General features: G+C 29.2%; 3 protein-coding genes across 3 annotated transcripts; 1 reads left to right on the forward strand and 2 right to left on the reverse strand.

Moving 5' to 3' along the window:
* Positions 1 to 1,529: 1,529 nt before the first annotated feature.
* Positions 1,530 to 15,380, reverse strand: LOC145190967 (hemicentin-1-like). Its single transcript, XM_090066731.1, has 20 exons — positions 15,287 to 15,380; positions 14,677 to 14,868; positions 8,630 to 8,782; positions 8,207 to 8,515; positions 7,503 to 7,763; positions 7,054 to 7,353; positions 6,631 to 6,942; positions 6,070 to 6,372; positions 5,575 to 5,907; positions 5,168 to 5,473; positions 4,442 to 4,768; positions 3,739 to 4,038; positions 3,478 to 3,647; positions 3,235 to 3,319; positions 2,901 to 3,146; positions 2,601 to 2,744; positions 2,456 to 2,479; positions 2,152 to 2,239; positions 1,991 to 2,034; positions 1,530 to 1,802 (listed from the first exon to the last, which is right to left on the reverse strand). Exons 1-19 carry the CDS (start codon positions 15,336 to 15,338, stop codon positions 2,004 to 2,006), a joined length of 3,936 nt encoding a protein of 1,311 aa, XP_089922857.1. The 5' UTR covers positions 15,339 to 15,380; the 3' UTR covers positions 1,530 to 1,802; positions 1,991 to 2,003.
* Positions 15,381 to 18,326: 2,946 nt separating this feature from the next.
* LOC149882390 (uncharacterized) lies at positions 18,327 to 19,503 on the reverse strand. Its single transcript, XM_090067587.1, has 3 exons — positions 19,258 to 19,503; positions 19,066 to 19,107; positions 18,327 to 18,955 (listed from the first exon to the last, which is right to left on the reverse strand). Exons 1-3 carry the CDS (start codon positions 19,316 to 19,318, stop codon positions 18,393 to 18,395), a joined length of 666 nt encoding a protein of 221 aa, XP_089923713.1. The 5' UTR covers positions 19,319 to 19,503; the 3' UTR covers positions 18,327 to 18,392.
* A 1,850-nt stretch (positions 19,504 to 21,353) lies between these two features.
* On the forward strand, positions 21,354 to 22,487 carry LOC145191279 (L-rhamnose-binding lectin ELEL-1-like). The gene is made up of 4 exons (XM_080068345.2): positions 21,354 to 21,480; positions 21,593 to 21,685; positions 21,975 to 22,266; positions 22,405 to 22,487. Exons 1-4 carry the CDS (start codon positions 21,420 to 21,422, stop codon positions 22,406 to 22,408), a joined length of 450 nt encoding a protein of 149 aa, XP_079924471.2. The 5' UTR covers positions 21,354 to 21,419; the 3' UTR covers positions 22,409 to 22,487.
* Positions 22,488 to 24,614: the final 2,127 nt, after the last annotated feature.

The raw sequence follows: 24,614 nt of genomic DNA on the forward strand, positions 1-24,614 counted from the left end.
TATTCGTTTTCTGAATTCTTGCTATAAAAAAATAACTTTCGAACACATTGTTTGAAAAAGGTGATTCATTCGATTTTTTTTCTTTTTCGATTTAAGGAACGTTTTGATGTATTGGATCGTGGTCTGACATCGTACAAGGAAACCAATTATAGATTGATAATCAGCAAGAATGTGAAAATTATCCTACTGCAAGAATGTCTTTTTTTGTCTGGTTCTCTAGTAAATGGCTTTGAAGTAAATATAAAAGAAGGCCTAAGTTGGAAATAACATATTTAGCATATTTAGCATAATTAATTTTACCTTAGCTTTATTATCAAAAACCTCTTACTCTTGAATTTTCTCTTCGCGTCATGAAGACTTAAAGATGCAACGTCATGAACGTCATGAACTCGCGTTGTTACTGCTTCGAATTAAAAATCAAGAATAAAGATGAGTTTCCACTCATCCGTTTTAGCTACAGGAAAGGGAAAGGGATGGGAAAAATAATCACTTAAGCATGCGCAGTGAGTAGTTTTCAAAATTAAATTAAAAACTGCGCATGCTTACGTGATTAATTTTCCCATCCCTTTCCCTTTCCCGTAGCTAAAACGGATGAGTGGAAACTCACCTTAAGACGATAATCAAGAATGAGATGATACTCTATTCATGCGAGAATAAGAATACTTTAAAATCATTTTTACATCTCAACTTTATTTTTAATTATGATAGAAACATCAAAACAAAAAAAATGGACTTATTAAAAAGCAAACAGTTTTTTTTTATTTCCATGAATAAAGACCCCACTGTACATTGCAGTGAATTCAAATCTAAAAATTACTAAATGTAAATTGGTCCTAAACCAAACAGTAGTTGAAGAATCTGTCGTGAGGTGTATGTGTATTAAGAAGCAGCCTGGAATAAAAAATTTTATTATAAGAACCTTAAAAATAAAGCTTGCAGCTTCAGATTTTAAGATAAAAAGAAATTACAACTTTTAAGGTTTTGATTAGAAGAGTTTTCAGTGAAGTATTATGAGTTAAATATTAAACTTTAATATAAAAAGGGAGCGATTAGAAGAGTTTTCAGTGAAGTATTATGAGTTAAATATTAAACTTTAATATAAAAAAAGGGATTAAATACCTTATCGTAACAAAAACGTTATCGTATATATACGTCATCGTACTTGAATGCTACTTTGGCTTTTAGAAGCAAAGCGAAAATATTTTCGTATCACACTGTACGTAGGGGCAACTCAACTTACAAGTGTTGTTCCTCAGTAAAATCAAAAGCAAAGATATACATTGAAAATTTTGTTTTATTAAAAATATCATTAGACTATGTAGCAGAAGAAACGCCATTTAATTAGAAAAATAACCAGTTATAAGAAAGATTGCTATTTGATCTTCTCCATAAAAAACTGTCGTCTCCAGTATTTTTTCTTTGATTTTGGATCGCTTTGTTTGGTTGTGGAATGAGACCTTTTGTTTAAAAAACGATTATAATGATTGCAATCTGAGAAAGGGCTTTCATGAAAATATGGGTGCCGTATATTTCATCAAACTTCTTTTATTTCGTTAAAATAATTTTTTACATTTAACACAAGTACTTTAATAGATAACTCTTTTTTTTTACACTTGAAATATAAAAAGAGATCTGTTAAAAAGTCCCTCCTCAAAAGTAGAAAAATAATTTGGTTAACGGAAGTTTAGTCATCAGAAAAAAAAGAACAGCACTCCAGTTTCTTATGAAGACGTTCGTTCAACGATTATCATGACTCGATCATTCGGTTTGGCTTAATTCTTTCCGCCATCAAAAGATTTTATCTATAAAAATAAACTTTACTTTAACTTGTGATCCAAAACTTTTCCAATTTTCTGTTTCGATTTTTTAATAAAATAAATTCTACAAAATGTCTGCAAAAAGCTCAAATTTTATTACAGTAATTTTACTTTCCATCTAAAATTCCACCGTGCATCATTTGAAATTAGAAAAAATGAATAAATAAGTTTACCATTTATAAACTGTTAGTTCTGCTGAGCCAAACCATTTCTGATTCTAAAGTTAAAAAAGCAATAAAGATTCTAAAACAGGCAAAAGAAGGAAAAAATTGTTTATGCAAAGCAAAGAAAAAGAAAAAGAAAAGAATGCTCGAACGTAAATGTGAATCATTACCTATTTTTTCGAATAATCCATAATATTCCTAATACTATTAGTAGCAGAACGCACGGAATTATTGCGTACAATGCATAATACCAATTGACTATATTTAAAAAAAAAGACCAACATTATAATATTTATTATCGTCGTCGTCGTCGTCGTCGTCGTCGTCGTCGTCGTCGTCGTCGTCGTCGTCATCATCATCATCATCATCATCATCATCATCATCATCATCATCATCATCATCATCATCATCGTTCTTGTCATCGATAACGATATCATAATCGTCTTCATAATCAAAAACGACAAATAAGAGTACCTTCCTCTTTTCCAGAAAGCGAATCTAAAATTATAAGAAAACCTTATCAATAAATTTACTATCATACAATAAATTAAATACGAAACATTAAATTACAAAATTTTATAATTTTTTTTTTACATTTTCAAAATTGTTATTTGCCAACCTGGACAAGTTCCAGTACAAACTTGCATTTCTGATAGCTTGCCAGAACAAGGTTGGAGAAAACATACCCTATTGCGAAACGAAATACCGGTGCTACACGTAACATTGCAGACACTCCACTGACTCCAAATTCCGTATATTGGGGCTAAAATGTAGAGCTTCTTGGAAAATAAAGTTTTTTTTTTAAAGTGCAGTGTTCATATTGAAACATACTGAAACCCTGCACAAACTACCCAATTTTTAACTCATTTATTGGACATAAATCAGCGAAAATTAAAAAATATATTTACTATCTACTTACTAAAGTCAGCAATTTGAAAATATGTTGTTATTTCATTATTAAATATTTTCAGATGGCAAACATATGTCCCATCATTCGCTACGCTTGAGGTGAAGTTTAAGAATTGTCCATCGCCAATGACTTCATTATTTCCATATTTCGTCCAAAAAACATCTGGACTAGGAAAACCGACGCCTTCACAGCTGCAAGTGTAAATATTGTTGGTAGATTTCTCGCATGTCGCCGGCAAAATGAATTTTGGCGGAACTAAAAATTTCGGTTTACAAAACCTTTAAAAATTTTTGTAAACATAAAACTGAACAGTTAAATATTAAACAGTTAAAAAGTGACTTACTTATTACGAAAACAGCATAATTTATTGAATCACCAACTCCCTCGCTATTCTGTGGTATGCAAGAATAATTCCCTTGTGTGTCTTGCTAAAACATAATTGCCAATTGTGAAGTAATATTTAAAAATTAAGGAAAACAAATGATATGAGCCTCTTATAAAAATCATTCGTGGGTTTAGTCAACTAAGTTTTGTCAACTAAGAATAAAAATCCACATTTAACAATGATCATATGAAGCACACTAACTTGTGCATTTGTTATAACCAATGTTTCCTGATTGACATCAAGTGACTTGTTGGACTTTCTCCAATTATATTGATAAATTGGAGGATTGCCATCTGCTGCACAGCTTAGAGCAAGATTGTCTCCGACCTCAATAAAAATGTCAGAAGGTACCACACTCAACTCTGGGGGATCTGAAAAAAAGAATGAATAAAATAGACACAAAGTCATAGAAGGTTTTGCATATACAAATAGGTTTTTACAGATAGATAAAATACTACTTACACAAAACATCCAAGTAATGCCACATTGTTGCTGAACCTATACCATTGCTTGCTGTGCATGAATAATTAGCTCGATCACTTTTTAATACATTTAAAAATGTCAATGTACTTTCACTCAATGTCATTGACGAATTAACTTTGAGGGGTGTCGTTAGATAGCCAATATCGGTAATAAGAACTTCATTTTTAAACCAATTAATTTGACTCATAGGATTGCTATAGAAACGACATATGAAAGAAATTTTTTGGTAAAGAGAGATCTTTTCTGACGCCGGAATTCTCGTCTCAATTTCAGGCTTCCCTGCAACATTTCAAAAAAGAATTTTTTTTTTTTAAAAAAAACTCTACTCTATTTCTAGCTATCACATTCCTTAATTTGCAACTAAAAAACTCTACTGGCTATCAGATATATTCTTCAATTCGCAACTAAAAAGCTACACAATGGTAATGTCATGTGAAAAGTTTTTTTTTTTTTTTTATAAAAGATAAATTGAAAATTTATAGAAAATATTTATATAAGAAAAACATAAACCATTTAGAAGCAATTAAAAATTTAAACTCATTGAAGATGTTTTAAACAAATTTAATGACAATAATATTTCCGACATATCAACAAAGTGAAAACTAACCTTAATCTCAAACTTATTTCTTACAGTGGTTTTTATAATAAACTTTTGTTAAACTAAATTTTTTTTTATACTTACAGTATACAATGAGCCATGTCACCAATTCTTTTACTCCAAATATGTGTGAAACCCTTGCTTTATAAAAAGCTTGATCTGCTCTTAACAAAATACCAGCAGGAAAGTATAGTCGGCTCTGAATTTTGTATTCAAAATCACGCACTAATATCAATTGAGTTGTCTCAATATTTTCAGTTAATTTTCTATATGAAGTACCATTATCACGGGAAATGAACCAATCAATGTTAGGAGGAGGATTTGCTTCAACACTAACTTGAATGAACTTTATTGAAGACTCTGGATAGGTTTGAATAGGAACTTGAAAATCTGGTACTGAAGTGGGTGGATCTATAAATATAAAGGCCTAATAAAAGTTTTGCATTTGAAAAAAAAAAGTTTTTACTTTATTACAGCATCACTTTCAAAGAATTTTGAAAAGAATGATTAATTAGCTGAAAGAATGTTCAAAAGGAAGGCAAAATCAGCAGAAAAGATGCATCAAATGCTGCATTTAAAATAAAGTTTTGCTTAATGATTATTATTAAAAAATATGAATATGCAAAAAATATTACATACAAAAATAGCGCAAAAGTAAAAAAATATTTCTATTTTTATTTTAAAACATCAAAAATTTAAATTCCTCTGGTTTGCTCTGCAAATATTTTATGGTTTTTAGTATACTTCACATTCAAGCATTTTAAATAATAAAGTTTATTACAAATGAAACTGCTAAAATAAAAATCTCACATTGAACCACAAGCTTTATTGACTTTGTATTTGAAACAATTGAATTATTTGTCATACAGCTATACTCTCCATACTCCCTCTTAGTTATGCTTAAGATAGTAAGTTCAGCAATGATAGAGCCAAACTCTGAGTCGTCTTCAACAACAGATGATGTAAAACTGTATCTTTTGTCAGGTTCAATACCAAATGGTAGTTGCCACCAAACATATGGTTTTGGTGATGCTTTTATGCGACATAACAAGATAACATTGTTTGAAACATTTACTGGAAATGGGTTTGGTGGCAAAAATTCAAACTCTGGAGGGTCTGGAAAGAAATATAAAAATAGTAAGCCAACATAAATATTTCTAGATACTGAAATTAATTTGAAATGACAGCAAGTAGATACAATAAATACTCAAACTTACAAGTCACAGTGAGTCGAGTTGTTTGCTGATCAACACTGTATTTCTGAACAATATTATTGCTGGCTTGACATGTCCAGTTTCCATAATCATTTCTTTTTACATCGTTTAAAACCACAGTGCTGCTCATAATTGTAATTATAGAAGTAGATGTAACCACATATTCGAATAATGTATACGTGGATTTTGTATCATTAAAAGTTAACATCTTTCCATTTTTGAACCAAACTATAGAAGGCTTAGGATTTGCTTGAGCTACACAATTTATCCTATAAACACTATTATGTTCATAAGTTATAATCCAAGAGGCTGGAAACTGAACTATTTTTGGACCAACTAAAAAAAAAACAAAATAAAAATAATTTTAAAATTTTCTAAGTGTAAAATCAAACAATATATTTCTTACTAATCACTATAGCAACCAAGGATTATCTTAGGAACATTTTTTTGTTTTTGAAAAGTGTTAGTAACTTCAAGAAAAGTAAGAGAAAATCTTACAGTAAACAGTTACAAGAGTGCTTTTGCTATCCATTCCCAAACTGTTATTAGCTAGACATGTAAATACAACATTGGAGTCATCATTTGATATTGGATTGATTGACAGATAAGATGAAACAAACTCATTGCCAACTTTTATTTCTTCTATTTGACTCCTATCTTTATTGCTTACAATCAGCTTTTCATTTTTGTACCAATAAAACTTTGACTGTTCTATACTTTTTGCAGAGCATGATAAAGATAAACCTGACCCAAGATTGACATAAACAGCAGGACTCATCTGGGCTGTTATCTCTGGTTTATCTAAGACAGAAAACTTTTCTTACACACCTACAACTACATGATTTAAAAGAGATGTTTTACTCAGCATGCACAGAAAAAAATTTAATGCCTATAAAAAAAGCTTTACTTTTTATGCTAAAAAGCAGCCACTTGCATGTGATTCTTTGGTTAACTAATTTGTTTTACCTCTTGAAATTAACTAATTAATATCTTTTTTACAATAATAACTTATAACAATAATTTTTAATATTTTACTTAAAAAATTTTTCGTTCACTTACAATAGACATTAAAATTAGTTTCTTCAGAAACTTTTCCTACCACATTACTTGCTTCACATTTTAACTTTCCAGTGTCATATTTTGATAAATCATTCAAATTAAGTATGCTACTGACTTTGACAAAATTAGCCCCTATCTCATCAACATTATTTGAAATAGAATGTCTCTCATCTACTATTTCCACACTGCTGCGATACCATTTTATTATTGGTTGTGGGCTAGCAGTAGCACTGCATTTAAATGAATCGCTAGCACCTTCTTTAGCATAAAAGTTTTCTTGATCCAATGTAGTATAAGTTATGGATGGTTCATCTAAGAAAACAGAACTTTATCAAATGCAAAAATATAGCATAAAAACATTCTGATATTTATGTTAAAAAATTTTTAACTTATATTTAAAGAGTATGATGAATAAATTCTTACACTGTACATAAAGTGCAATGCTATACTTGGTTTCACCAAAAGGATTTTTTCCAAAACAGGTATATGTTCCATAATCCTCTCTTTTTGCAGGTAGTATTTTTACTTCACTAAATAATTCTACCAGGGTTGCATTTGTTTGTTTTATTTGTGTATTTACATTTAAAAGATTGTTATTACTGTTTTGTTTCTCCCAAGTTACATCTGGTGAGGGTTTGCCACGGAAATTACAAGCTATGCTGACTGGATCCCCTTCATTTATGGTAATGTTAGCAGATTTTGTATCAAATATATAAGGTTTAACTAAAACACACAAGAGATATCTTAAAACATGAGTATATAAATTTGCTAGGAATATGGAAAGTTTATTACTGATTATTTATAATTCTTCATGATTACACTGTGTATGACACATTTTTACTGTCTGGAAATAAGTAAAAAAAACAACTTACCATTTACTGAAAGTGATTTTGTATCACTAGCCCCCTCTCCAACTAAATTTCTTGGTACACATTTATATTCTCCTTGGTTATAGTTTTTAACAGGATTCAACACAAAAACTTTGCCTGTAGAATTTTGAAGTAAAACGCTTCCAAAATAAAACTGGTACCAAATTTGCATTGGAATCCCATTGGCTGTGCATGTCAATTGGTTTAAGTCCCCTTCAAGGGAAGTGTCAAATTGTAACTGCAGAGCTGTATTTATAGGCTTGTCTTAAAAAGAGTATAATTGTAAATTGTAGGATTCAGTTTAAACTAAAACTAAAAAGAACAAAAACTTTACTGTTAACTTCCATAACACTTTGATTTAAATAAGGTGACATTTTTATAATCAAGGGGAGGACAAATAAATTGAAAAAAATTTAGAAATAAAAGAAAAATTTCATTGAAATAAAAATACACTGTAGTATGATATATGCATAATAAAAGCATTTGTAACATTTTATATTACAAATATGCTGACACTTTTATAAAGAATGACATAACTTACAAAAAGGCGACAATCGATCGCCTTAACTTAAAGCACTTTAATATTAAATTGTTAGTGAAGTTAGTTGTTGATAGTTGTTAATAATTATAGATAGAATAGTTGTAAACAAAATGTTTTGAATTTAATTTTGCATGAAAATGGTAAACAAAAACAAAAGAAAACTTACATTGTACAATTATAGATGTGTTTAGAGTTTCAGAGCCAAGCAAATTTTCCACTCGACATTTTAACAGACCGGTTTGATTTATCTGAATGTTGATTATCACAAAAATGCTCTGAGCTTGTGTTTCAAAACCAGTGTAAACTGATGTTGGTGCTCTGATGTAATATCTGCTGCTATTTTGAAGAACATTATCATCTTTATCTAGCCAAGTAATTTGTGCCTCTGGTTTTGATGATGTTGTGCAAGACAAGTTTAAATTTTTATTTTCAGTTGGAACTGATGCTAATGATATTAACGTATTTCGTGGCCTTCCTGCATAAGATATTTATTTTTTTTAAAACACTTTTATGTATAAAAGTTTTTTTACACAACATTTACATAAGTAAATTATATTGATTATATATGAACTTAAAATAACTTCCTTACTTCCTACATCAAGGTAAACTTTATCAAAGATAGCACGTCCTCCATTGAGATCAACAGAACAACCAACCCACCCTTCATCAGACTCTTTTAACTTATCAATAGTCAATTTAGCACTTCCACTTTTAGAGACACGACCACCGTAGCTTGCTGTATCTTTTTAAAATGTAATTTGAAACATTCATAATGTATATCAGATGATATTATCAATTACAACTAATTAAAAATGAACATTTATTATTATTACTATTACTATTATTATTATTATTATTATTATTATTATTATTATTATTATTATTATTATTATTATTATTATTATTAGTAGTAGTAGTAGTAGTAGTAGTAGTAGTAGTAGTATCTTTATTATTATTACTATTATTATTATCATTACTAACATCCTCATGGTTATTATTGTAACTATATTATTTATATTTTATTTATTAGTAAATTCCAGTACCAGTGAAAAAAATTTAAAAGTAAATGCTTAACATAAAAAGATAATTTTTGATTTCTTAAGTAATAAATTAACATTAAAAATTTTACTTTAGATAATTTCTCCAAAATTTCCAATGTTCAGCTTCATTTAAATTCCAAATTGTTTCATGAGAATTAAAGGGTTCTATCTGCTTTTCTTTATATTATAAGAATTTTTTCATAAAATTTTTAATTAACAATTAGAAAGTAAAAACAAAAAATTTAAAAAATTATATAAGTAATATCAGTTTAATTATAAATCATAAATAACAAAAAAGACCTTTAGTTTTAATTATAAAAAATGACAGAAACAAAACATTTAAACTAAGAAAAATTGAAAGTTAAATTCTTACAACAACAACAAAAATTAGATAGAACCCTATAATTCTTATGCGACGAAATGTAAGCATGATTCTCAAATATTCTTCAACTGCGGTTTAAATTCAATGAAGTTTTCAAAATACAGGTTTATTAAATAAACTTTTTTTAAAGTTATTCAAAGTGGTAATCGTTTTCACAGTAACAAATACAGTTAGAATTATAAATCTGATAAAGAAACTTAAGTTAAAAAATTTAAGAACTTTAGAACTTAACAAAAAAATTAGAACTTAAATAAATATCATGACAAATTATGATGAATTCAACAGCACATCTTATATGGAGACATTTCTTAAGAGGAACAGATGAGTTACATCAGTAAACGTGAATAGTGATAGTGATGTTCAACTGAGCGAGGTTTTGTCAAGCAAGGAGTATGATAATAAGATCAAAACTACTAGTGAAGAATTAAATCAAGTTATGGAAAACGGATTGGCAGCAACACAAACACTAACTATAAGGGTAGAAAGTGTAACTTCTAAAATTCAAAGAGAAATTATCGTTATTTGAAAGTGGTGACACAAGAGTTAATCACCTGATTATATACTATCTATACGGTCAACAAGTGTAGAATCCAAACTAGCATCCTTAGTGGCTGGGTTTTTATGCTCAAAAAATCAAACAACGATTAAACGATTAACGCGATTAAACAATTAAACGATTAACGCGATTAACGCAATTAAACGACGAAATGATTGACGGTTTCAGTTTTTTAAGGTGGCAAATAAATAAAATTAAAAAATTAAAAATTAAAAATTAAAAAAATTCACCAATAAATAAAATTCTTGTATACTCATCTTTATTCATATTATTTTTAATTGTTATTTTTATTTATATTGTGTTATCTTTTTAACGTATTGTTTTACAATTTAAATTACTTAGGTTCATTAGTAAATGAACTATTTTAGTTAACTAAAAAATTAAAAATGATTGATTTATTGATAATATAATTATATTGTCAATTAATCAATCACTTTTCAGTGTTTAATGAGAACTTAAAAGTTTGTTCTTCAGATGATTCACCGCCAGATTTCCCGGGGATAAATTTCTCAATCCCAGGATTTCTGGATAGAGAATGTTCTATCCCTACTAGATTCCTAAAGCTTCTTTGGTTGTTTATAAATACTGTGCCTTTAAATTGTTCAAAAGATGTCTAGCACATTTGGCTAATGTGAAAAAATTTGTAATGTAGAATGTTTTTGGTGAGTGCAGGTATTTTTATCCAGTTTCTTTTTTGACAGTTTTTAAGCAATTCAGTAATCAGAATCACTAACCACTTCAGTTTTATAATTAACCAGTGTTTGCCAAAGAAATTTGTTGATTTATTTGAAATGAATGAAACTTTTTCTTAAACATTATTTATCGCTTGACATCGCTGATGTTATTTTGCAACCAAAAAAACACTTCATGTATTCAGAACATTCAATGAAGTCTAAAAAGAACGCTTTGATAATAGTCTTAATTTAAAGACTCAATGCATTCATTCAAAAGAGCTTTTCATGAATTTGTGATATGTGTCATCCAAAACATATCACAATTTCGTGACAGTTAAGCTAAAAAGCTGTTCAGATTTCATACTGCTATTAAAATCTATTGCATAAAAATAAAATCTACGCCACCCAGATTATGGCAAAAAGTTAAAAGACTGTACAATTGCATATTGCTTAAGACATCTTTACATTAAATCATTTGCATATTGTTCAAAATTTTTCCTAATGACATGGTTTATGGAAAACGTTGTGGATATTACATTGTAACTATTTTCTTTTGTTAATTTCTTTAAATGTTTAAAATTTAATTCTAATACAATTTTTGTTTACATTTTTTCTACTTTTCTGTTTGCAAAATTACTTGATGATATGAATGCCTCAGCCTGATTAATGGGGATGTGGGTAGATTAGTAGGTATGATGGAATAAACAAGTTAAAAAGTTTAAAAAATTTATTTTCAGCGTTTCTATCTTTTTGGTTTTTGGATTCTTTTATTTTTGGAATGCGCAAGACATAAATAGTGTCTACCAGTTACTCTGTTGTGCTTTATTTGTGAGTTTCCCCTATTTTTCCAGCTGTTCATCTTTATAACGTGTCTTCGTGAGGTTCAATTAAATATAATGAAACCGCGTCAGTGAAAAATATTGTTGTTAGTTTGTTTTCAAAAAATAAAGATTATCGAGGAAGAGAAATCATTCTTTTTATGATGGGGGAGGGGCAAAGGAATGGTACAATGATAAGTATTAAATATATCTGATTAGAATGAAAGTATTTCAGGCAAAAAAATGTTGAAACGGTAAAATGTCGGAATATAAAAAATTCAAAATGAAGACAAGTCAGAACGGAAAATCGTACTTTTGTTGTAGTAAAAAGTCTGAACAGAAGAGGTTAGAAGGGAAAGAAGTTCGAAAGGAAAAACTTCACGTTGGAAAAATATCAGAATGAAAAATGCCTGGACGGAAAAAAAAAGAATTTAATTTTAAAAAATCAATTTCTGTTTACAAAAAAGTTGAAGATTCGTATTTTCCTGTACTTTAGATTGACACAGCTCAAGGTTACAAAGAAACCTGTTTTAGCCATGTAATTATTTCACCTTATACTCTTAAGATGGTTTTACGGTATAAATAATTCAAACATAAAAACAGTTGACTTTATCGTGCTCTCTCCTTTCGGGAAATAATCTCACTATTTAAAATTGAGTGTTACGGATTTTTTATGATTTTACTACAGGGTGTCCTAAAGGTCACCACCTGGTTTATCTTGCATATAGCTTCTAAATTAATCACTTTTTTTTCATTTTATTTTCAGATAATTGAAGATAAACTCAAAAAATGTAATGTTGGTAATTACATTTTGCTGTGCTGTAATGATGTATGCACAAAGTAATAACTCAATTTAAATAAAATCCGAAATCTTCCACTTGACCACTAACAGTTCGCCGAATGGTTGCTCGATATAAAGAAGCAGAGACAGCATCCGATATCGAACAAGAAGACCATGGGAACAGTGTTCATTAGAAAATATAGAGTATGTAGCTGAAAGTGTGCAAGAAACTTTAGAAATATCAATAAAAAGAAGAAAGCAACAGTTAGGGCTTTCAAGCTCATAACTGCACCAAATCTTGCCTGGGCCTCACTTACTCAAGGTTTTTACATCAATATAAGGTCACGGTGTGGTGCGAATCACCTGCCCAGTTCATCGTTTGACTGTATTTTTTGAAAATAACAGAGGTAATGCAGCAACAGTTAGCGGCGCACGCTACTAATAAGTGATTGAGGAATTATTAGTGCCTGGAATAAATCAACTAGGACTACAGAATATATGGTTTCAACAGGACAATGCTACGACCCATACTGATCGAGAAACAATTGATGCATTTAAATGTGTGCACGTCTGCATGTGTGCATGTCCCGTGCGCATCATTTCCGAATACAGTGATTTTAATTGGCCTTCCCGTCCACTGGATCTAACAGTTCAACACGCTTTTTTCTTGTGTTTAAATCTGAATTCTAAAGTATACATGAACAAGCCAGAAACTTTTTTAAAAATTTGAAAAAAGTTTAAAAAAATCATCAGAGCTGAAATCAGAAAGCATAACACAGGACTTTGCTGCGTTCTGTTACGAAGAGCGCCTATTTGTTAAACATAATTTTCAAAAACTTGATGTTAAAGAATTAGAAGAATTATATTTTAACTACTTGTTAAAAATTTGTATATTAGTAAATCCTATTGAAAGTTATAAACAAAAAAATCATTAATGACTTTTGGGACATTCTGTTTACAAATATATTTACTGTTATAAATTACAGGGTGCAGTGGTGATTGAGTTCCAAGCAATTTTTAGTTGATGATTTTAGTGACTTAACAATTGAGTGAGTCTTTTTGCAAGCCTTATTCTCAACTACGCTCCACACACTGTAGTGAAGAGGATTCAGGTCAGGGCGGGATCGTGGCCAAAGGTATTTGGGCTAGAAGTTAGCCATATTGTCCTGAAGATATTGTTGGGTTTTTCTGGACCAATGACAAGATGCATTGTCCTGTTGAAAGTAAAAAAAAAAATGTAACTGTTTTCTGGGAATGTCTTCTATAGCCATGGCACCAAACAACGTTTTAGTAAGCTGATATACATTTGAGGTAACTTTTTCTTATTCCTTGACGTAAATTGGTGGATATTTCTCTCCATTAGAAGCAATAGTTCCTAGCATGATGAGTGTGTTTGCTGTAACACACAGGTGGTACTCTGTCACCCTTCTGCACAATGAATCTGTTATTTCGCCTATTGATCACACAGCCAACACTAAAAAGTTTTTCATCTGAGAAACTTTTGACTATTGACGAAGCATGGCTTTTCAGCTGATTCAAAAGCTTCTTTGATCGCTCCAATCTCAAAGTTTATAGCCTTTCTTTCAAAAGTTCGTATGTAGGTTGAGCCATACTGACTTTTCTCTAGTGTTTTTAGAGTTAATCTGACTATTCTCTCATCAACATTGAACAGTTTTGCTGTCTTTTTGATGGACATAGTAGAACTCTTTTCAACATGCTTTTAGTGAACCTTTTATCAACATTTTTGTTCGTTAGAAGAGAGTGTAATGGGGCTCTCTTAGCACATTTACGTTTTCTCACTTTGTAAAATATAGTTTTAGACACTCTAGAAATACGAATCACTTCACGTGCAGGCAAACCGCATAAATGAAATTTAAAACATCAGTTATTTTGGCTTCCATTTTTTACAGTTTTAATTACAAAAATACATTTTTAGCAATGTACTATTGTAATTAAAACTGTAAAAATGTGCTGTTGTAATTAAAACTGTAAAAAATCCCTCTTCCCCACCTCACCCATAATTTGATTTCAACTTTTTTTGGGTACTATGTTTTTTTACAATACGAAGTGTTTAGTAACATTGTTTTAAAATTGTTTTAATCAAAAAAATGATTTCTCGTACTCGTATCAAATTACATTTTCTTTTTTTTCTTTCCGTTCTGACAGTTTTCTATTGATTGGTTAATTTTTAATTTGTTAAACTTGTGGGCATGGGTACAATTTTCTGTCTGACTTATTGTAGCAATCCAAAAGTTCAGTATTTGGAACTATTTCGCAAAATAATGTATATACATTTATAATATAATAGTAATATATATAATAAAAAATATTTATAATATATATAAAGTATATATATAATAAAATTTATAGTTAAAAGCTACTTACTGACAACAGGTGGGTTTCCTAAGGCAATATACATAATATTAGTAACGATTTCATTTTTATCATTGGTTCTGAACCATCTGATAAATTCTGGATTAGCGTCGGTTATTTCCCAAGATAAAGTAATTGAACCTCCAAGTTCGCCTAAACTTCTTGCTTGTGGTGTGTTGTTAAAACTTGGTGAAGAATGTGAAACTAAACAGCAAATTTTTTATTTTAGTTTTTATCATCATTTTCCATGTGTAAAATGAAAAACTACTAAACATGAGTTCTGGGTTTTTTTTTGTTTATATCCGATAAAATTCTCGTCGTGTTTTTCAAAAGGCAAGCTTAGATATATTGTTTGGCATTTATAACTAATTTTTTAGTTAGCGAAATCTTTTTCGAGAAGCTATGTAAAAAATGACGAATTTCCAAAAAAAAAAAAAAAAACGGATAAGAAACATAAAAAAGAATTTTAATGATCTCATTATATGGACGATATATAGTAATAAACAAACATTAATAGTGATTAGTAAATATTAAAGAATATAATTTTAAATATCACAAAAAAGAGTTTTAAAAAACTTAAATTTATATTTAAAAAAATACTAAAATACGTTTTTAAATTTACCTTTTGAAAACCAAATCAATTTAAGCAAAAAGAAAAGCCACGGTTTACTCATTCCGTTTATGGTTTTTGATATTTTATAAAAAAAAATCTTAGATGCCAACAAATCGAACAGTTATCAATTTAATATTTTATGTATAAATAAATATAAGTTAATAAATAATCAACTCATCGAAGGTTTAATTTTTAATGCGATATTCTAAAAAAATTATATAAAATGTAGTACTACTGATTTTTTGTTATTTTTTTACAAATAAAAAGTTGCAATCGAACAACTTCAACTATTTTAAACAAGGTAAGTATATTTACCTAATATCTTCAGTAATCAAAGAAGAGCTACTAGTTTATTTCAAGAACAGGTTTTAAAAAGATATAAATGGCTCATCTTTAATTACGGAAGAGTATGACACCTGAAAAGCTCATTCGAAAAAACGAATTTACGATATTTCGTGTTATACTGGAAGCAAATCAGAAACAAATTATTTTTATTACTTTACGGAGCCAGATGCTAATCCGGATGTGTTGTTGGTATAAGAAATGGAACGAAGACAGGTAGAAAAGAAATTTTATTTGGATGAAGCTTGTTTTGTTTATTTTAATTCTTTTTGTCGTTTTAAAAATTTAACGTTACGGTAGATTTCATTTAACAAAAAGTATTTTTTGCCTTTTTTTTGCTTTGTAATATGTGATAAAATTGTTTCAAATTTTTGGTTTCGTTTTGCATTCCACTACAACGAAATCAGCTATTGCATTACGAATAGTTTACTTTAAAAGAAAAAACTAATTCCAAAGTTCAAAATTAAAGCTTCGTCGGAAAATTTTGCAGCTCTTTTTGTAAATAGATAAATTTGTAAATATAAAATTTCGTTTTAATAGAAAAAAATACAATCAAAATGTTTTGTTTAGTTTTTTTTTTAAAAAAAAAACAACAACTTTAATTTGTCATACGCGAAAACCACCAACAAACACAAAGCCCATTAAATATTCTGCTGAAGGAGTTAGACCAGAAAGCTCCCCTCCCCCTTTGAGCCATCTTTGATGTCTAAAGGCCACCAGACTAAGCTGCCGAAGGCCTAATTCATCCTTTTAACGGCTTTGGCTGTAATTCACAACGCGGGCAAAAAACAATAAATATTCTCTTAAATCAAAATGTAAAGCAATATTTGCGGTAATCGATGTTAAATTGAAACGTTTGAAAGAGTGTTTTTTTTTTGAAACTATGTTTTGTCATTAAAGGGTCTGCGTATCGTTTCATTTCTGTATCGTTATCATTCCGATATGATAGCGGAAAAAAAGTGTCATCGGTTGACGAGAGTTCCGGTATATACCGAGATTTAAACTAACTACAATACCGAATAAATTTTTTTTACCGATTTTTTGTCGTAATTATTACCGATGACACTTTTTTTTTTCCGCTATCGTATCGGCATGATAAAAATACGGAAATGAAACGATACGCAGACCCTTATTTGTCATCATTGAAAAAAAAAGAAAAAAAAAGGCTGTTTAGTTTACTTATTCGAATCTTCATTTTGGAAGCCGATCCTAACTTTTTCGTGACGATTCTCCTCGTCACTGATCTTAATTATTGATTGTTCATACCAGTCAATTATTTGATAATGATAATAAATCTTGAGTTTTGCTGATTTTTGACTTCATGAAGAATTTGATTAAAATACTTTATTACTTTTCTAACAACTTTGAAAGGGATGGAGATACAATTTAAAGTCTGAATTACATTAAACAACTAAGTTGTAAAATGACCAGAAAAGGTTTGCATGTTTTTAAATGCATCTCAATACAAATTTTATTTCTTTCTCATAATTTTTAACTTAGCAATTACAAAATGATGATTCAAACGGTGTTTAATTCTTCTGGACAAATTACTTTTGTGTCACGTGCCAGTAATTAAAGAGTTTCTTAACGAATATTTGGTTGAAAACGTCAGGAGTTGAAAGTTTTAGAACCAAATATTTAGGTGTTAGTAAATTTTAGAATAGGAACCAAAGTTTAACCAGGAATGTTAAATACTTTACAGAACCAAAAATGCAAAATTAGCCTATGGATTGCTCAAATGTTAAACAACAAACCAAGCAATCAATCTTGAGCTTTTCCAAGTTTTTCTTAAAGCCACTCACAGACCGTCAACAGTGATTTAAAACCTTATTTAAAACCGGTTTATTTTAATCACAAATAAGCCTTTTAAAAATTCTATTATTGTTAACATCTTTATAAACAATGAACTTTTTTCCTCTTTATATAAAAACTTCTTATTGCAACTTCAATACAAAAGAAATCCAGAGCATCAAGACTACTCTAAGCAGCTTCTCTCCAGTACAATTGACTACAAAAGTAAAAAATTCTAGTTGCATTTTTGAGTACCTGTTGAAAAACGATTATTTATTTAAATAATTAGAACTCTGAAGAATCTTAATTTACCGCTAAGAGTATCGTCGCGGTAAAGGAACCCACGTGCTGAGAAAACCCTTCAGATTGTTCAAAGTACAGATCCTCCTAATTGCAAAATTGTAAAAAATGAAATCAAGGATGATTTCAATTCATCATAGATTCCAACTAGAAAAAAAAGAGGAAAGTCTTCAGTGGGCTTCCCTCATCATTTTTAGCTATCTTAAATAGGAAAAATCATTTTTAGCTATCTTAAATAGGAAAAAATCAAAAAGCTTTTTTTTTGAGTTGTTCTTACATGCAAAAAAGAAAATTTAAAAATATTTATTTCGATAAGACACAAGGAAAAATATTAGGTGCTACCGAAAAATCAATCAACAATCATGGGCGTCAGGTCTTCTTATTTGGAAGGAAAAAAACGGGGTACTGTTTAACAAATCCAAAAAGGAATCGTCAATAATGGATTAATTGTTAACTATGTAATTTCAGATAATAAAGTATCAACTGTTCAATTTGTAATTTTAAGCTGTGAGTTTTATTGCTTAAAGAAACTTAATACTTTAAAATTCGTTGAAATATCTTCGTTTTTGGGAATATGCAGTTTTAAATCAGTTTACAACAAAGAATAACGAACAAGAAATCAAAAACGCATATATTTTTACTTTGCTTTAACGCATTCTTACACTTTATACAAGATGTAAATCTATGCGCTTGAATTTGGTCCGGTCAGTTCATCGTTGGATATGTTCTCAATGAACTCGTTTCCCTCTCCCTGAGATTCTTCGAAAGATTCAAAGGCATCATGAGCATCTTCATTCTTAAATGTTGTGTTTCCATTTTCATGTTGCTTACTATCTGATTCTCCATCTTCACCATTTGCAGGTTCTTCATTAATTGTTAGGATTTCCTCTGGAAGACTTTCTCCCTCAATTAAAGGGGAATCATTTGGAGAACCTGAAGATTCGTCTTGAACAGCTGAACCTTCATCTTCAACCAGTGGAGTTTCATTAGAAACCTCATCCTGAACAAACGGAGTTTCATTTTCAACATGTGGAGCCTCGTCCTGGATAAATGGGGTATCCGCCTGAGCAATTGGAAATGGATCACGAACAAGTGGGGTTTCCATCTGATCAGCTTCACCTTGAACTTGACTTTTCATAAAAGGATTGTAATCTTTGTAATCTTGTAAGGGAATGACATTCTCGTCTTTAGCTTCTTGTACGGTACCTGATGAGACAATCCCGCTATCTGCATTTTTACCGTCAACTAAAGCAAAACGAATGTTTATTATTTTCTTAAAACATTCTAACTTTTTTTCTATTTACATCAGTTTTACATTAACTAAGTTGATTATAGTTTTTTAAAAAATTTCTTACGAGTTTCTAAGTCCTCTAGTGTGCTCTGGACATCTATTTCATCTAAAATAAAATAAAAGGCGCAAGTTTTAATTCTTACAAAAAACCATTGTTCTTTTACACATAATTGTATTATATAGTAAAACAATTAAATACATAATTCTGTTAATTTTATTTTCATCTTTCCATTTTACTTAAAATTCTTTCTCTGACCTTGCATAATAGGAGCTGAAAAAGCCAGTGAACAAACGAATAACACAATCAGGATCTTCATTTTTTTCAACTTGACGGAGCTTCTTGATAACGCACCGCAACGTTTTATTGTTTTGAATGTTGATAAATATTAATAACGATTTTTATACGCAAAGAGAGTTGTCAAAATCATAATTACGCCTTTGATATTAATCAATAAGATAATAAGATTATGTAACTGCATTGACAGGTTGCAAATGGTTTCTACTCTTTCAAAAAAAAAAAAAACCATCCAATTGATGTACGTTGTGAGTCATTATGATATTGTATCATTTCAAGAACGCACTTATATCACATAAAAGAAAATTTAAAATTTCACGGGAAATTATGAAAAGTCTCTTACGAAACAAAAATAGCTTTCATTAAAAGAAAACTGGTTCAATATAAGCATTTCAAAAAAGAAATATATTTTTTTAGCTAAGAATCAAATAAAATATAAAAGAAATAATGTACCAAAAAAAACTTTTTACTAGCGAATAAGCACAAAATATCAGTTTCTTTCTTTCAAAATTAATTTCTTTTTCAATTTATATATGTATGTATGTATGTATATATATATATATATATATATATATATATATATATATATATATATATATATATATATATATATATATATATATATAAATATACAAAAATGCTTTATGCTGCAACTTTAAACCATACACAACAACTTTCGTAAAAAGTTATTTTTCTTAAGCTAATTCAAATTAAACAAAGTGCATGAAATAATAAATTTTATTCTTTCTAATTTTTAACTTCATTATATATTATAAAAATTAAATTAAATTGTTATACCTTTTTTAAAGGATAATCAACATCAGTGCCGATAAGATGCTTGATAGAAACCGAGTTTGAAAAATAATTCATTTAACATGCATTTTAATTAAAAAATTTTAATTTGTGAAATTTTTACATTTGACAAAAGAAATTTTTTAAGTGATTTTTTAGCAGAAACTCTGGGACTTAATATCATTAACTGATTGATGAAAACCAGGCTTGATAATGACACTCTAGCTTACGGAAAATATCTAACTGATGTTACCCCCACGAGGGCAATTAAGTTTTCCTTTGTGGTAAATCACTTTGTAAGTTAAATATATTTGATGCAATTAAACTATCAAGGGATACCCTTCCTGTTGCAGACATCCAAGTTAAAAATATAAATTTTTATTGTCTAATAGAAACATTTAATACAGTTCAGCTTTTTTCATTTTGTATGCTACAATTTTTCATTAAATTTTAAAACACTTTTTAAATTTGTCCTCAACCGTTTAATAAACATAGTTTGTCTAGAAATTTTGTTTAGAATTTGGGGCACCTTCAAATTTATTTGGTTTCTATGACAACCAAAGAACCTAAACATCTTATGCAGGTCTTTAAAATCTCGTTCAATGAATAAAATTTTCTAAATTTCTTTAAAAAAACATATTGCAATCTAAAATAAATATATTCTTATTAAATACTTTAAAATACATAACGTAATCTAAAGTTAAAGTCTTTGTTAAGTATTTTTTAAAATACAATTTGAAATTGGGTTTGGATGGGTACTTTTCAATTCGCAAAAAAAATAATAATAACAATTTAAAAAATGAGTTTTTTAATTACATGCAGTAATTCTTTACGGATTTATATCTTGAATTCCGGAAGCTTTCAACTAAAAATAAACTAACTTTTTTTAAAAAACCAATATTTCCTTAAGTTAAGAAGCTTAAAATACTTGAAGTCAATGAGGTCAGGTTTAGTAAAAACCTAAATGAGAAATTTTAATGAAAATACCATAATACATTTGTAATTTTGAGAGCACGTTGCTCTAGATTATAGTAAATATATATGTAAATAACGATATAAATTATCTCCTTCATGTACATATATATATATATATATAATTTTTTTTACTATTTAGCGTTTATAATTGATCAATTTAACATATTGGTTCATACCCTTCAAGTTATGTAAGAAGTTTCATTTTAAAATTTTGAAAGCCATTAAAATCAATATTTTCAAAAAGGAAATGTAGAATTCAGTGATAAAGATAATTGGCTCAATTATAAAAAGAGTATAAATGCAAACACCGATCATGTTTTGTATTGGAAGTTTTCAGGCGTTCTTTCGCGACGAAAATGAAAGGAGCTATTTTGCTACTCATTCTTGGATTTTGTGGTGCGACTGAGGTCTATCACAGTAAGTTGAACTTTATCAAACCAAATATTGTTTTTTGAAATAAACAAAAACATTAGTTAAAGGCAAGTTTTCTTTGAAAAACAAATAAATAACGGAAAAATAATATTCTCAGATACATGCGCTAACCAATGCCAGCTCATGAAATGTCCAGAAGGGTACAGATGCGCTCGATACAGTTGCGCATGCTCAGTCGCTTGTGTAAAAGGTTATCTTTTGGTTTTTTTTTAATTTCATTTCAATATCAAAAAATGTTCGTTATTTTATTTCTTATACTCGGCATTTTACATTGTTGTTGTTTTGCTTTTTGTTGTTGTTGTTGTTGTTGTTGTTGTTGTTGTTGTTGTTGTTGTTTTATTTATTTTTTTTGTTTGTTCGTTTTTCTTTAATATGAAAAAGCATGGCCTAACACTGAAATAAGAACAAAAACCATCTTTTTTATTTTTCTTTAAAACTCCAAGTTAAATAAACAAAAGCGACGACTCTATCATTTTTAGCAACTCCACTTACTGTACGAGCATGTGAGCATGCTAACCTCGCTATCAGCTGCCAAGGAAAAGGAACCATTCGCATATCAGCGGCTAACTACGGAAGGAGACAATCGAATCTCTGTACGGGAGGACCAAACCTTAGTAATACAAACTGTGGAAACCCCGTCGTTTCTCGTAAAGCGGTAGCTAATCATTGTGAAGGCAAAGTTTCTTGTGTTATTGCCGCTGAAAATACAGTGTTCGGAGATCCATGTGTTGGAACGTACAAATATCTCGAAGTGCAATACTTTTGCAGCTGGTAATTATATTTGCGTTGCTCATAAAAATAAGATTTTATCGTTTTACTTCTCCGCATTACAAACTCTTTGAGCGTTTATAATGCGGAAAAAAAAAAAATTAATTTCTCAAAATAACACCACTTGTTTCTTACTTTCAGGTAAAAAATTATTTCAACCGACGGATTCAATTGATAAACAAACTTTATTGTAATTATCAGATTAAGAGATCATTTGCAATCAATTGCAGCTTGCTTTCTTTTGTCTGGTTTTCTTTGTTTTGCATTTTTCGTTTTTACGCGTATGCGTACTGTATGAAGTTTGTATCGCACGAAGACATTGTTGGCCAGGAATTGAGAAACGTTAAGAAATATAAAAAACAAAAAGCGATTACATATTAAAAACTTAGGTATTTAAAGGTCGGGAAATCTATTTCTATCTCTAAAGTAGGGAGTTTTGTCACGTGACATTTTATCGCGGAAAAAAATATATCGAACGTTTTTGAAAAACTTCGTCCAAAAAACGCAACAAATGATTTTATGTAGGTGTCGAAGAATGAAAACCCACCCATGAAAATAAATAGTATATATATATATATATAGATGTTATTTTTTTAAGAAAAGGTTGCACTACAATAATATTTTTGGGGACATCGTTTTGCTTTAGAATTGATAAAGTTATTTAACTTTAAATGTTTCAGTTTTGTTTATATACAAGTAAATTAAGCTACTTCTTTCGTCCCCACATAAAAATAGATTCTGCAACTATTTATTTATTATGTCAACCAGTTTTTTTGTTTTGTTTTTGGTAGTCTAATAGGGTGGGTTTTTTGTTTTCTAAGTGGAAATTTTATAAATTTCCCCCGTCTTTAGATATTTTATTGTTAACGCAACTTTTTACGCAAGAAAAAAAAAGATAAAGTTTTTTTTTTCGGTGCCAAAAGTTTAACGAGATACTTTAATGAAATTTTCATAAAATGCATATGAATTGAAAATATTAAAACACGAATATCTTTGGAACTAAATAAGCTACAGAAGTAGTTGAAACCATTTTGAAAACAAAATATATTAAGGAATCCAATACATTTTAAATAAAAAAGATTTACATCGGCTATAAAAATTGCCTAAGCTCCCTACCTAAAGTTTCATATTTCTATCCCTAAAGTTTCATATTTCTATCCCTAAAGTTTCATATTTGACCAAACAGTTTGTGTGGCACAAGCCAGCAGTGAAAGCATTTAATAATGAAAAACTTGAGTGAAAATAATAAGAATTGAAAGCCTTAGAACCGAAAATATATTTCTTAATCAGTAATGTAAATTTTAGAACAGAATTTTTTTTCTAGGAACGATATTTTAATCAGAATGATTAAATAATTTACAGAAACCAAAATGCAGAATCTTATGCATGTCAATCAATGAGTAGTATGGATAACGTTTATAATTCTAAATATTTTAACTTTATATTTAACAAAATCAGTTGAAACTGCTCTGCATAATAGACACTTTTTTACTTCGTCTGCTTCTATTATGTCGGTACATTCTTGACAAAGGCATAGGTGGAGAGGTAAAAAGACAACAATTTTTTGTCTGTTGACTAGGCAAACTTTGTAGTAGTTCTCAATCGGAATACAGGACCACTCTGAGTTATTGGGTCAAAGAATTTCATCTTCTCTTTTCTCAAAAACTCTCCATTATCAAAGTTTCACATTCAATTTATACTTTACAAAAATACATCAAATACCGTCATAAAAAATACATTAAATACCGTCATAAAAAATACATCAAATACCGTCATAAAAAAACCACTAAAATTATATTAACAAGTCTTTTGTTAAAAGCCATAAACTCAGACTACACTCAATTCTTTCCACCACTTCATACGACTGCTTCCGTGCAATTCAATTACATTTTGATCAAAAAATCAAACTAAAAATTTTCGTTTCTAGACTTAATCAGTATTATTCTCATGGCTGGGACGTTTTCCTTATTTAGTTTCTAAAACGATTTTCATTTTTCAACAGCAGAACGGGACACCACAAATTTGTTGCTTATCCCTGAAGTTTCTTATTTTACCAGTTTACAATATAGGGAAGTTCTTTAATTTTAAGAGGAAATCGAAAAAAAACAACAACTACTTTGAATATTGATTATATTAAATGAAATATCGTTTGCCAAATTTATGACATAAAGTGTTTTATTGAGGTTTTGTACCTTCGTACCTCCGCTGTAAAATGTTACTGATTGTTGTTGATGTAACCGATTTTTTAACCTCTAACACAACGATATACTGGAATGGAAATTGGAATTTTTTCACATCTGATACACGCGACCAATATTGCTTGTTTTATGTGTTTTTGTTATATTAGGGAG

This window comes from Hydra viridissima, unplaced genomic scaffold, assembly GCF_058129835.1.
Source record: "Hydra viridissima isolate aposymbiotic clone 2 unplaced genomic scaffold, HvirCarnegie_v1 scaffold_11, whole genome shotgun sequence".
NCBI classification, from domain to species: Eukaryota; Metazoa; Cnidaria; class Hydrozoa; order Anthoathecata; family Hydridae; genus Hydra; species Hydra viridissima.

What these genes read in the sequence shown, in the direction of transcription:
- LOC145190967 (XM_090066731.1), bottom strand. Translation starts at nt 15,338, where the DNA reads ATGAGTAAACCGTGGCTTTTCTTTTTGCTTAAATTGATTTGGTTTTCA. An exon ending in AAAATCACTTTCAGTAAATG is followed by an intron (nt 7,354 to 7,502) that starts GTAAGTTGTTTT and finishes TGTGTGTTTTAG; the next exon opens with TTAAACCTTATATATTTGAT. An exon ending in TGGATTATTCGAAAAAATAG is followed by an intron (nt 2,035 to 2,151) that starts GTAATGATTCAC and finishes TTTTAACTTTAG; the next exon opens with AATCAGAAATGGTTTGGCTC.
- LOC149882390 (XM_090067587.1), bottom strand. Translation starts at nt 19,318, where the DNA reads ATGAAGATCCTGATTGTGTTATTCGTTTGTTCACTGGCTTTTTCAGCT. An exon ending in TTCAGCTCCTATTATGCAAG is followed by an intron (nt 19,108 to 19,257) that starts GTCAGAGAAAGA and finishes ATTTTATTTTAG; the next exon opens with ATGAAATAGATGTCCAGAGC. An exon ending in ACTAGAGGACTTAGAAACTC is followed by an intron (nt 18,956 to 19,065) that starts GTAAGAAATTTT and finishes GTTTTGCTTTAG; the next exon opens with TTGACGGTAAAAATGCAGAT.
- LOC145191279 (XM_080068345.2), top strand. Translation starts at nt 21,420, where the DNA reads ATGAAAGGAGCTATTTTGCTACTCATTCTTGGATTTTGTGGTGCGACT. An exon ending in TGCGACTGAGGTCTATCACA is followed by an intron (nt 21,481 to 21,592) that starts GTAAGTTGAACT and finishes TAATATTCTCAG; the next exon opens with ATACATGCGCTAACCAATGC. An exon ending in CTCAGTCGCTTGTGTAAAAG is followed by an intron (nt 21,686 to 21,974) that starts GTTATCTTTTGG and finishes TATCATTTTTAG; the next exon opens with CAACTCCACTTACTGTACGA.